This window comes from Microtus pennsylvanicus, chromosome 11 (assembly GCF_037038515.1).
Source record: "Microtus pennsylvanicus isolate mMicPen1 chromosome 11, mMicPen1.hap1, whole genome shotgun sequence".
NCBI classification, from domain to species: Eukaryota; Metazoa; Chordata; class Mammalia; order Rodentia; family Cricetidae; genus Microtus; species Microtus pennsylvanicus.
The window spans coordinates 27,660,922-27,673,856 of record NC_134589.1 but is presented as its reverse complement, the minus strand read 5'-3'; the positions used below and the strand labels follow the sequence as shown (position 1 = coordinate 27,673,856).

General features: G+C 52.2%; 1 protein-coding gene across 17 annotated transcripts in view; it reads right to left on the bottom strand.

Moving 5' to 3' along the window:
* The window catches only part of Cacna1g (calcium voltage-gated channel subunit alpha1 G), a 65,235-nt gene that overhangs the window by 43,561 nt on the left and 8,739 nt on the right, over nucleotides 1-12,935 (bottom strand). For 16 of the 17 annotated variants that reach the window (XM_075991070.1, XM_075991069.1, XM_075991066.1 and 13 more), the window contains exons 4-9: nucleotides 12,802-12,899; nucleotides 10,712-10,871; nucleotides 9,495-9,795; nucleotides 9,239-9,331; nucleotides 6,162-6,945; nucleotides 3,971-4,347 (exon numbers count right to left, since the gene is read on the bottom strand). In XM_075991070.1, coding sequence (XP_075847185.1) covers nucleotides 3,971-4,347; nucleotides 6,162-6,945; nucleotides 9,239-9,331; nucleotides 9,495-9,795; nucleotides 10,712-10,871; nucleotides 12,802-12,899 — 1,813 coding nt within the window. The remainder of the gene's footprint in view (nucleotides 1-3,970; nucleotides 4,348-6,161; nucleotides 6,946-9,238; nucleotides 9,332-9,494; nucleotides 9,796-10,711; nucleotides 10,872-12,801; nucleotides 12,900-12,935) is intronic. The other variant, XM_075991071.1, reaches the window with a different exon arrangement.

The following is a 12,935-nucleotide window of genomic DNA, read 5'->3' as shown; positions in this document are numbered from 1 at the left end:
AACAGAGCATGGACCACGGCAGCAACCCCTTCTCTCCCACTTGACTTCCTCACAGCTCCCAGGAAGTTTCTGGTAAAACACAAACCTGGTCATATGACCTGCTAAAAATCCTTGCTAAGAACCTATCGACACAAGCCAGATTCCTTTCTGTGCCTCTTAAGATCTGGCCTGAGTTTTTCCCAGCTTAATCTCGTGTTACTTGTTCGGCCAGCCCATACCCAGTGCCCCACTCATTCCGAATGCCCACACTTAGGTTTTAGTGTCTGGCACCTCTGTCGTCCCCCCCACCCCCGCCTTGCTGCATCTTTGGATGGCTGTGCCCTGGCTGTCCTGTAGACTCAGCTTAGGGTCCATCCCTTTCCAACTCCACATCCTTGGCTATGGTGGGAACATTTACACCACGAAAACTGGCAAATTAGGTTGGGATTGTTTGTTTCTGTAGTACTAGAGTCTAAAACTCGGGCCTAGGACGTGCTAGGAAAGCACTCTATTCCAGAGCTATATTCTCAGCCTTTCTTTATTTAAGAAAAAAATTCTGAAGACTAGAGAGACAGCTCAGCTGTTAAGAGCACTTACTGCTCTTGCAAAGACATAGGTTTGATTTCCAAAACCCTCACAGCAGCTCAAAATTGTCTGTAACTCCAGTTCCAAGGGATCTGACACTTCTTCCAACCTCCATGAGCACCTGCTCATACAATACACACACAGCTACCCAACCACACACATATATACATAAAATAAATAAGTAAATATTTACATTTTTTTATGTACAGAATCTCAGTAAATGGTGCAGGCTGGCCTTGAACTTTCAATCTTTTTGCCTCAGTCTCTTGAGTAGTGGGATGGCCAGCTTAGTTTATTTTATTTTATTAAGGGCTACACAATAAACATTTATCAGCACCACTGCATAAGTCCAACTCTGACATATAGGATATGTGTGTGGAATGGATGGATGGATAGACGGGTGGGTGGGTCAGTGGGTGGATGGATGGATGAATAGATGGATAGGTGGGTGGACTGATGGATGGAATGGGATGGATGAATGGATGGATGGGTGGGTGGGTAGGCGGATGGATGAATGATGGAATAAAATGGAGTGGATGGGTGGATAGGTGGATGGATAGACTGATGGGCAGATGGATGAACAGGTGGATAAGTTGATAATTCACCATTCTGGACTCCCTGTACTGGCCCCTGTTGGTGGGACACATGCTTTGGCTCCATCCTATAGTCACACTACATTACTTTTCTTGCTCAGGTACTCCCCAGTGTTCTGTGTCCTTGTCCTTCTCACTAATCTTTCTGGACACACTAATACTGCTGGCAAGTGGTTAAGGGACAGGGGAATCAGAGGAATGCTGAAGTCAACATGGTCCCAACCTTGGGGGTCTGGGGGAAGATAACAAAACGATGTTTTCCCATCAAGAGGAAGGTGGAAGGGACAGGCACTGTCTTCAGCAACGAAACGGAATAACTGGCAAAGCAGATGGCAGTAGGAGAAGACAGCACCTGAGAGGGGCAGAGGGCTAGGATCACTTACAGCATCCCCTCTCCAGGGCTCCCCAAGCTGATCAATACCAGAATTGATGGATGTAATCACTTCATTAAGAGCCCCACAGGGACACCAGGAACCTGGGGCCCAAGAGCCACTGCAGTAGCATCTGCAAGCCTTCCTTCCAATCAGCTTCACTTCCCCTGCAGTCAGCTCCATCTGAATCCTGAGCTCCCCCTCCCTGCCCCATCCCTGTCCTCCTTTGCATCTGGACCTTTGTCTCTGTCTCTGTCTTCAGTGTCCTTCCTGTCTTCCTCTGTCTCTCTAGATGTCTGTCTGTCTCCGTCTTTTGTCCCCTTGTCTCTGTCTCTCCTTCTACAGTTCTGTCTCTGTCTTTTCTGTCCCTTTCCCCCTGGGTCTCCATCTTTCCCTCTAAGCATCTGTCCCATCCCTGTGTCCCCTCTAAGCCCCTCTGTGTCGCTGTCTCTCAGCCCATACTTTCTCACTCTCCTTCAGCCTGCTCAGAAGCCCAGATGGTGGGACATTCACGCCACAGTGCCTGCAAGCACAGGACCATGGCAGCTTCTGGGGTTTTATGCCACCCTGCCTACCCTCTGAGCCTTCCAGGCGGCAACCAGTCATGTGCCCAGCCTGCTGGGGACTCCCACTCACTCTCATGGGGCCGTCAGCCACCAGGTACTAGGACAAACTTATCCCTCCAGCAGATGCTGCCCGTTCAAAATGAGGGCTAAGGGGGAAGCTAGGGTTGTCGCCCCTTTCCTCAGGAACGTGGGTAAGGAGATGCTGGAAGCACCTCAACTAATGACTTTTCTTTCCTCTCCAAAAGGGGCATCCTTCTTGACATCTAACTGAAAGCCCTCTTGCTGCAGCTTCATCTGCCTTGAGCCCGTGTGACTCAGCTTCTTCCCCGTGTAATCAAAGCCTCCACCAGCAGCATCTGGCCAGGCATGGACTGCTGGGTGCACCCCCCCCGGGGAGAGAGGAGGGCACCAGAAATGTGCTCCCTTGAGAGAGCAGGATGGGCACAGCCGGCCCTGAGTGAAAGAGAGGAGGTGGCAGTTCAGGCTAGGGGATCCGAGGTGGCAGAGGTTAGAGATTGCCATCTCTTGGGTCACAGGAGAAGAGGCTGTCCCCACTCTCCCCCAGCCACCTGGCAGAGTAGAGCACCTCTCTGCGGCAGAACCAGCACGTGCATACATGCCTACGCCCCACGCAGCCCAGACACAACACACCCACCCAGTGCCATGCATGCCCACCCACTGGCACTACAGCCGGTGTGTGGTTCCACCATACATAGCATAGCTGCTCTATACCCTCCATACCGGGTCCTTCGAGCAAGAGAGAGTAGAGCCAATGGGATGGGTTAATGAGGGGTGTGCCTGGCCAGACAGGGCAAGAGTCAAAGGCTCATGTCATCTCCAGGGCAGAGGTCAGTGAAGTGAGGCTACGGGGTCTCAGAACCCACAGGAAAGTGAACATTTTACTGCTTTCACACACCCTGGCTAGGTGCCTACTGGTTGAGACGCCCCTCCGATTTCATGCTGGACTGTCTCGAGCTCTCAATACCTCTGTCTTGGCATGGGAATCAGGAACGAGGGATATACACGCTCAGTTCCAAACCAGGAAAAGAGAGGCTCTGGTGGCCAGTCCCCTCCCTGCTGCCCCAGGATGGCCAGGACACCCAGATGAGTAGTGTTAGGGAGAACCTACACACACACATTGCGACTGGCCAACCTCTTTAGACAGCCCAGGCCAGTGCAGTCCCCCGAATGGCCAAACATTCCATCTGCACAGCTTGGAGGTAGCTTCCTCCTCTCAGCCAGATCTGTAGCCGGCAGCCATCGTCGACCCACAGACTAAGCTTCCCTCTTCCACATGACAGTCCTTCAAATATTTGAAGACAGCTCACGGTCCTTGCTGAGCCTCTTCTCCTGACCAAACACCCTGCTCCTTGGAGCAGCTCCTCAAATTCACTGATTTCTAGTCACCTGGCCATTCTGGACACCCTTACCTACCCAGAGTTACCCCAGTTCACAGCAAGGCTCTGACCTGAGGCCAAGCCAAGACTGCTTCATGGCTGCACGCTGATATTCTCTCAGGCACGGCCACTCAACACGGCCAATCCCTCACTTCTACCTGAATGGCCCTCCTGCCTGTCAATCACCCTCTGCTTACTGAGTTAATGCATCTCCTGCCTGCCTTGCCTTCTCCAAAAACCCAAGTCTCTTCTGGTGGCTTATTGCGTCCCTCTTCTGAGAAGCCTTCCCAGACAGAACATACCTGCAGCTGCCTGGGCAACCTCTAGATTCAGAAAACACACGAGGACAATCATTGCGCTCACCCTCGAGAGACCCCATCACTTCCTTTCCATCCCCCTCTCTCAGCCACTTCAACACAAAGAGGAATCAACCCTAAGGAAGAGCTGTTATCTGGAGCCAGCCTAGGCTGCATTCTTACCTGCTCGTGATACTCGATGCCCATGCTGAGTGTATTGACCAGGATCGCGATCATGATTCCCCGGCCAAAGTATTTGCTATCTACGATCTTCCGGAATGTGTCACAGATGAGTCTCCAGAAAGCTAGCACAGAACTAGGCTCCGCATCTGGGCCTAGGCTGCGCTGTCGCCGGCTGTGGGGGTCCCGGAGGTCACTGTGCTGAGCATCCTGTGTGAACTCATATACAGCCTCACTGTCTGAGTCAGGTATTTCATGGTCAGCGGACTCTGGCTCCCCTGCCCCTGTCCGGGCACAGTAGGGGCAACTGTCTGGCCCACAGGTTCCACTGTCTGCCTTGGAGCAAGGGCTGGAGATCTTGCAGGAGCTATGGCAGGCTCCTGGAACAAAAGAGTAGATGTTAGAGCATCAAGATGCTCGCCAGGAGCTCCCCTGCCCTAGGAGGATGTAGAGACTGTGGGAGAGAGGCTGGGGGTTACAGTCATGAGTATGCTAGGCACTTAGTGAATGGGTTGTTCCTGAATAACAAAATATCCCAATGTCAATGGCACCCTATTGATGGTCACTTCTGAGGATCCTAGAATTGAGGTAGAGAGGTAGCCACCATGTCCTCTGTGATCCTGTACAGCTATGCCCTATGGAGCTATGTCCTATGTCCTAGGAGCTTTCTGTCAGGAACCTAGACTAGCTTCCCTCCCTAGAGAGTGTAGCTCTGTACCCACACAGTGCTGAGTAGCATTTCCCAGGGGATCTCTGGGACTCAGCTACACGAGCACACTTCTCACCACACATACCAGACCCACATACACGCACACACTGTGCACATGTATAGTGAGCACATGCAATCTGTGCACCACAATACACACACACATATACACACCCACACACAGAGCACACACATGTATACCCAAACAAATTCATGCCATCTAATGTTTATATATAGACCCATGCACATATGTGCCTATGCAGACACCAGGAAGAAGCACTATACCCAAATGCATGTAAATCAGTCACTCATACCCTCATACACACACACACACACACACACACGGGGAATACCCCCCACTTTCCTTCATGCACCCAAGCACACACAGTATACCAGATATATTCTGAATATACACAGGGACATGTCCCAAGGCATCCTTGTTCATCTAAATCCTGTTTTGGTCACAGAATATGAGAAATGAATGACATCTTAGAGACTACTCAGGTAAACAAGTGTGAAGGGGTCGTCAGCTCAAGGCCTGACCCCTAGGACAGACAAGATGCTATGTCCCCCTCCTGAGTGTATCTGTGTACCACAGGCCATCAGTAAGCTCCCACGGTAGTGACAGCCTCAATCCCACACAGAGGAAAATGGAAGCCTACATGTGAAATGACCCATGGCAGGGCAGGGGGAGAGCTAGCCTAAGAACCTTTCACTCTGAGTTCTGTGCTGACACTTTCTGGCCTCCACACACACTCCCAAGGGACATCTCACATATGCCGCTGCATTCTGTCACCACGTCCTCCCTGCAACACGGGTCCCAGACTGTGTCTGCCTGGGTAGCCAGCCTGCGGGTGGCAAGCATCCCACTCCCCCAGGCCACTGAGGCTCCACCCACAGGCTGGCTGCTTTCAGCACTGGCTGCTCCTGCTCTAGGTCTCTCTGTTTACAGCAGTCACCTTGTGAGGCACCAGACTGCCACAGTCACACACCATTTCCCCGCTGAGCCTTGGGACACAGAGTGGGCTGCGGAGTCAGGTGGTCTTGAGGTCACACTCCCCAACACTCCTAGCCACCTTTTCTCTTATGCACACAGCAAGGGTGCCTGCAGGCTCATTACCAACCTGTCCAGAGGACTCAAGCTGATTTTGCCTGCAAAGCATGTGGCGGGCACATCATCGGGCAGCAGCAGTAGTTAGATGTTATGGCCAAAGGCATGGTACATGGGAGGCATGCATGTGTGACAACTGTCATTCCTTCTACATTGTAGTAACATATACGGTAATCCTAGCTCCCGTTTAAACACATGAAACAATTAGGGCTCAAAAGAAAAGAAAAACGGAACTGGTGGAAGGTTCCAGAGCTACAAGAAGCAGCACGAGAAACTGGGAACTGGGCCCTGGGTCCTCAGACTCCAGACCCTTAGTCTTCTAGATGACCACCCAACCTCCAACTGTGGGGTCCCAGCACACCCACCCACGCTCTCACCCGTACTCTGCGTCTCCAGTAGCTTGTGCATGGAGCTGAAGGGCCCAGGTGGGATGTTGAGGCTGGTGAGGGTGGGGGGCCCAGAACTGGGGGCCACCTCCACTAGTGCCTTATCCTTCAGCATCTCTGGTGGAGGGCTGGTGTGCACAGTGGGGTATACCTTCCCACTACCCACAGTCCTGCCAGATGCCTCCGATGGGGACCTGGGAGGGGGTGCCTGGCAACGGACTGGCTCCAAGTGGCAGTCGGCATGGTAGAAGCTGTGCACAGACTCCGCACCCCTCGGAGGGCCCCCAGAAGGAGTGGGTGTAGAGGGTGGTGGCAGCATGAGCCGGCGAGACCCATTGGCATCCCTGTCCTGGATCTCTGGGCTGGCCCGGGGAACTCTGAGCGTCCCATTACCCAGGTGGTAGTGGTGATGATGGTGGTGATGGTGGTGCACCAGGTGGTGGACAGACAGACGTCGGTGTGAGCGAGAGCAGCTGCCACTGGACTGGGGCTCCTGCCCACCATGGGCCACGGGGCTGCTAAGCAACCCAGCCCGCACACCTGCAGCCCTAGAGACCTGGGCCAGCCTGCGGGCTGCTTTGCGGAGGATGTACACCAGGTACTTGAGCAGCTCCTCATAGCAGCTGCCTGGCTCGGAGAAGCTTGCCAGTGTGCTAGCGTTGGACAGGAAGCGTACACGCTGCTCCCGCATCAGCTGACTCTCCCGCTGCTTGGTCTCAGAGAACTGTGTGGCAATCACCACCAGACACAGGTTGATCATGAAGAAGGAGCCCACCTGCAGGGGTGGGGCCAGAAAGAGGAGATGTCCTGAAGAAAAGCGAATCTCGATGCCAGCTGCCACAATCAATGAATTCATTGTGGGCCAGGCACGGGGATTTGCAGTGGTCCAGGCATTTGTCCATTTAATTGTCATGATAATTTGGGGAGCAGACACTTTTGTACTCTGCATCTGAGCAGGGAAGAAGCTGAAGCTCAGACTGATCAAGAAATTAGCCCACGATCACTTAGCTAATACAGACCAAGTAAGACTGAAATTGAGCCTTATGGACATTCAGGGTGTTGCTATTGCTGTTGATAGAATGCTTTGAGATAGCCCGAGTTCCCAGCCTTTAAATGTGTATGCACAGAGACTCCAAGGTGTCTTTCCCAGTTTCTAGTTGGAGAGAAGGCTGGAGAAATGAACGTAATACTGGAGACAGAGAACCTTCAACTTGGAGCAAAACCTTTTGAGATCTACTTGTAATTCTCCCACTTGTTTCAATTCTAGCTGGGTGACCTTGGGGGAGACTCATAACAGGATTTCAATATCCTACGGACTAACAAAAGCATCATTCTGATTTGCCCATCTTCCCCTGGTCCCCATCTCCATGCCTCAGTTTCCCCAGGACCCTGAGTAACCTACTGCTTGGACAACAAACCTGAATGATGGAAATAAATATTTGTGGTGACAAAGCAGACCTTTTTTTTTTTCTCGCACGCATGTCCTAGTAATTATGATAATTAGCTTCACTAGTGTGATTCCAAAGAGCTGTTTGGGAAGAATTTTCAGGAGGTGTGTGGGAGGGTGGAAACTAGCCCCCCCCCCCCCGTGTCCCTGCCTATCCCTCCCCCACCCAAGCAAGCCTGAGGACGGCAACAATTCTCAGATGAGTCGCTATCCTGAAGCACTGGCTTCACCGTTGTGGTAATGGTCAGGGATGGTAAAGGTCCCCAGCCAAGCTTTGCTCCAAGCTTGGTCATTCTTTCACACCTGGGAAAGCTATGGTAGCCTAGGGAACCGTCTCTCTCTCTCCTTGGAAGTAGCTTCATTCTGTCCTTACCTCTCGGAAGCTGTCCTGAGTGACTGATCTTAATCTCATTCATTTACTTTTACCCCCTTAGGGTTTTTGAGACAGAGTCTCTCTGTATAGCCCTGGCTGTCCTGGAACTTGCTTTGTAGAGCACTCTGACTTGGAACTCATAGAGATCTGCCTGACTCTGCCTCTGCCTCCCAGTTTTGGGATTAAAGGTATGCACCGCCACACCCGACTCCTTAATCTCCTTTTCTCAGTATCCAGCCCTCGATCTGTCTCTGCACTGACCTCTTGGTGACGTGGGAAAATGGAAGGGCTAGGTTTGGAGTTGGTAACCTGGAGCTGCCATCTCAACTCTAGCCCCGACTTCCTACGTGATCTTGTACCAGTGGCCAACCCTCTAGAGCTCTGAGTTCTCACTTAGAAGACAGAGGCCACCATCCCTGAAGTGGCCACATCACGGGAGCATATAAGGAAGAACAGCCACGTTAGCACTGATAGCCCTCCCTGGAGACACTGATCCACGGCTTAGACAAGGCACATGGTAGGGGCAGATAAATGAGGAAAAGTCATTTTCCTTCCTTGGAAAACAAAGGTAGCAATGAGATCATGGTGAGGATGAAATGCCCAACCCTCGGGAAACAGTGGCTGGCACACAGTAAGTGCTCAATAAATATCAGCTATAAGTGGTAGCCATGAAAGCATCTACTATGACTGGTAGTGATTAAAATGATTAAATGATACTGCTTTGGTCTGTCTTCCGCTTTCCGAGAGCATTGGAATTTCAGAGCTGGAAGGAAGAAGAGATCTCACAGTATTTCTCAATACCAATTGGAGTTTTGGGTGCACGATTCTTTGCTTGCAAACATTTTGAGATATTTAGCATCTATCCCTTTTCCAACAGCATATTGGCAGAGCTCCCCTAGAGCTCATGAAGTCAGAACCACACTTGGCCATTTCTGGGTACCCCTAGGGAAGGTGATGACAACATTGTGGGGGTTTGAGAACCCTCTACTATATGGGTAAAAAGAATCAGAAGCCTATAATGGGTGTGGGGACTCAAAGAAGATGACTTGCAAAAGGTCCTAATAGTAGTAAGCGGTAGAGTCTGGCCTTGATCTCGGATTTCTCCTGTCTCACCCCATGGCCTTCTCACAGTGTGACAGACGCCACCACCTCTACAGGACTTGGGAGCTAAGAACTTCCTCTCTGTTCACAACTTCATCTGAAGCCCCATTATCTCCCACTCCCACGAGGGCTGAAGGGGCCACTCACGATGATGAGGAGAATGAAGTAGATGAAGTTGTAGAAGGAATGCGCGTCCATCACAAAGTACATGATGTCGACCCAGCCTTCCAGAGTGATGACCTGAGGCGAGAGAGACAGCTGACTCCGGCTGGGACTGCTAGTGCCTCCTCTAGTCTCCCCCACCAAGGCCCTGGCCACCACCCTCACCCTGAGGATAAGCCCCAGTCTGTGCTGTCTCCTGGGACTGTTCTGGGGGAACACCCCACAGCCCATGTGGCCCCACCTGGAAGATGGCAATCCAGGCATAGCCGATGTTGTCAAAGTTGATGGCGCCTTTGAAGGGGTTGTGCTCGCCGGCAGAGCAGTTGGTATAATATTGGTTCCAGTTGACACAGGTGGTGTTGCTGGAACTGTTATAAGCCTCGTAGTCCAGAGCGCAGGGCGGACCACCACCACCTTCCCCGCACAGTGTTGGCACGCTCCTGCAGGACCGCATGCCGTTCTCCCTCGGCTGAGAGCAGATGAAGGGACTCTCGTCCTCGTTCTCTGTCTGGTAGTAAGGCTCCAGGTCCACGCTCAGGGGGCTGTGGGTCGAGGGAGAGACAGAGGTAAGACTGGGGAGTAGGGTTCCCCACAGAGAAGCCAAGGATAAAAAGGCTGGTGTGGGTGAACAGAGACACACAGGGGATAAGCCAGACCTAAAGCAGAAGAGGAGATTGGGCAAAACAGGGCTTTTTAGACACGGCTGGGGGCAGAGAGGGATGTGAGAGCTTGGCCGGGAACTCCCCAGCCCAGAGGTCTACAATAGGGAAGTGATTCCAACTTTGTTGCAAGTCAAAATCACAGGAATGGTTTGTTTCTCCACCCTCCCACCCTTCGTCAGCCTTGTGCCGTGTGTATATTCCAGGCTGGCTTCAAACTCTAGGTAGCCAAATGATTGTGAGTTTCTGATCCTCCTGTCTCTGCCTCCTGAGCGCTAGGGTGCTGGGGATTGAACCCTGGACTTTGTGCACACCAGACAAGCACCCTACCAACTGAGCTATACCTCTAGTCTTCAAGGAGTCTCTGTCTTTCCCTCCTTCCCTTCCTCCCTCCTCACCCCCTCCCATTTCTTTCTCTTGGAGCAGTGTCTCACTACATATCTCTGGCTAGCCGAAGCTCATTATGTAGACTAAGCCAGCCTGAAACTCAGATTAGCCCAATCCTTTCTCTAGGATTCTGAGATTAAAGTTGTACACCACTGTGCCTGGCTTCTGGGGGGCTTCTCAAATGCCTAGATCCAAGCTGAAGCCCAGGTCAATGTAATGGGAACCTCCGAAAGGCATGCCTGGGCATCAGGGCTTGAAAATGCCCCAGGTTATTCCAATGTGTAGCTAGGTTTATAAGCCAAATGTGTGCCAGATATGAGAACAGTTATATCCATGGTGACAGGAAGCCAGGGACCAAGGGAGGTCCACAGCCTCCAACCCCCGTCCATCACCCACCGGGTCCACCACTCACAGGCTGAAATTTTCGGGGAGGAAGCATCGGTTCCGAAGCAGCCCTGCCCACAGCTGGACACCAACGATGCCAAAGATGAAAAAGACGAAGAAACAGAGCAGCAGGACATTGCCCAACATAGGCAAGGTGTCCAGCAATAATGTGACGAGGATACGCATGCCTGTGGGGGCAGAAGAGCCATGCTGGGGGTTCCAGTCCAGTCCAGCGAAGCTGAGTGCCACAGGCCTGGCAGTCTTCCCCACAAGGGCCCACTGGGGATGCTGAGAAGGCCCAATTTAAGCTGGAGGGGAGACTGGTAGACATGTCTAACTCTCCCAGACAGCCCTGGAAGCTCCATTGGCCCGCCCATATTATCTATTGTATGGTACCAACACCTATCCCCAGTAACTGTGGCTTCCAAAGCCCTCTCGGGTTCTGAGTCCCACCTCACTGTCTCATTGTCACCATGGGGCTGATGATATCACCCCCAATTTACAGATGAGAAGTCTGAGGCTCCCAGAAGTGACGTGAGATGCTCAGGATGGGAGCTGCTAAATGTAGGCGCCAGGACTTAAATTTAGGTTTTTGTGCTTCCAAATCCTGCTCCCCGAGGCACAGGCACACACACACACACACCTCCCACTTCCTTCTCTCACCAGACTCAGTCACCTGACCTTCCTAAATGATGGTCCCAGGGGGCCACTGGGGAAACTGAGACAGACCTCCTGTATCCTGGAAGGCTAGAAAGCAGCCAAGATGAGCAGCGCTTTACCAGGCTTCTGAGCCCACCCCCATTGCCCGGTCTTGCATTCTGTTCCCTGTGTGTCTGTTCCATGCTGGCTCTAGGTCTTGAAATCAGGGTCTCTTGAAGAGATATAACTCTGTCTTCTTGAGAGCATGGCAGTTAATGTCCATGGGCAAAGTCACTGCATCCCCACCCCCAAATAAAAGCCTGGTTAGGGATCCATTCCTCACTCTGGGTCTACGACTCATTAACCCAAATACTTGAACTAGCCTTTAGGAGACTCAGATATCCTAAGCCCCTGTCAAAGTGATGGACCTCTAGTGGCCCATGCGACCCCCAAAGTGCCCTGTGTGGGCTCTGCTCCCTTTGAGGCAAAGGTTCTAAACAATAACACAACAATTGATTAACCTTTCCGGTGACGACAGCCACCCTATCCTGACCAGCCAGTCAGCCCTTGTCAACCGCCCCTTAGTTCCTCCCATCCCCCTTCAGCTCATCAGAGCTCCAACTGAGATCAATTCCTCAGGGCTTGCTTACATTAAGGGAATTACAGCAGTAGTTAGTCTGAGGTCTATCAATTTAGCAGCTGTCACCTGGGAGAGGAGGCCAGCCACGCCCCTCTTCTAGCTCTCCCTTTAACATCAAGCATGCCCCCCTCCACTCACTCAGCAGTTCTGTCCTCCCAGAGGTAAGCAAATCACACACACACACACACACACACACACACACACACACACACACACACACACACACACGGCTACTGCAGCATCAGGCATTAAGTCAAGCACAGCGCCCCCTCCTGAGGCCCCAATGGGGACCATCTGCAGCTTGAGGAATTGCAAAGGGGGCCTGCAAAGGGAGAGGGGCAGAAAGTCAGGGGAGCTGAAGCTGCCAAACCTTTGCTGGCTCCAGAAACCAATGCGGTTTAATTTAGATAATGGTCTCAGCAGTCACTGCAAGAGTTGGAAAGTGGGGGAGGGGGAGAAATGCAACCACAGCCAGAGGGTAAGACGTGGAGTAGCCTTGTCTTGAGAGAAGTGGTGTTTAGTGCCGGTGTGGTCACACCAGTGAAAACCAAAAAGACCATTAACAATTGGTGTCCCCTCTTGCTGGTCTGATGGTCTCTCCACTGGTCCCCATCCACCCTTATTCCTCTGGAAAGGGGTCATCTGAGGTGTTTCTAAGATTCCAGCCCACAGCCTGGCTGAATTGAGTAGAACCCAGGTAGCTTTCCTAATGATACCACGAGGGTTAGAGGTTCCGACTGGGTCCCTGCTGTGCCCTTTTCTGCCTCAGGTCATGATGAATGTGCCACATTTCCTCTGAGGGCCCTCTGTCCAGGGGTAAGGGCTAAGGGGTCACTCACTGGGCACCCGGTTAATGGCCCTGAGCGGTCGCAGCACTCGGACTGTCCTGACTGCTGAGAAGCTGACGTTCTGCAGGTCCAGCGAATACTCCAGCATCCTGTGGGGAGGGGCCGGGATGGAGGCCCTTTGAGTG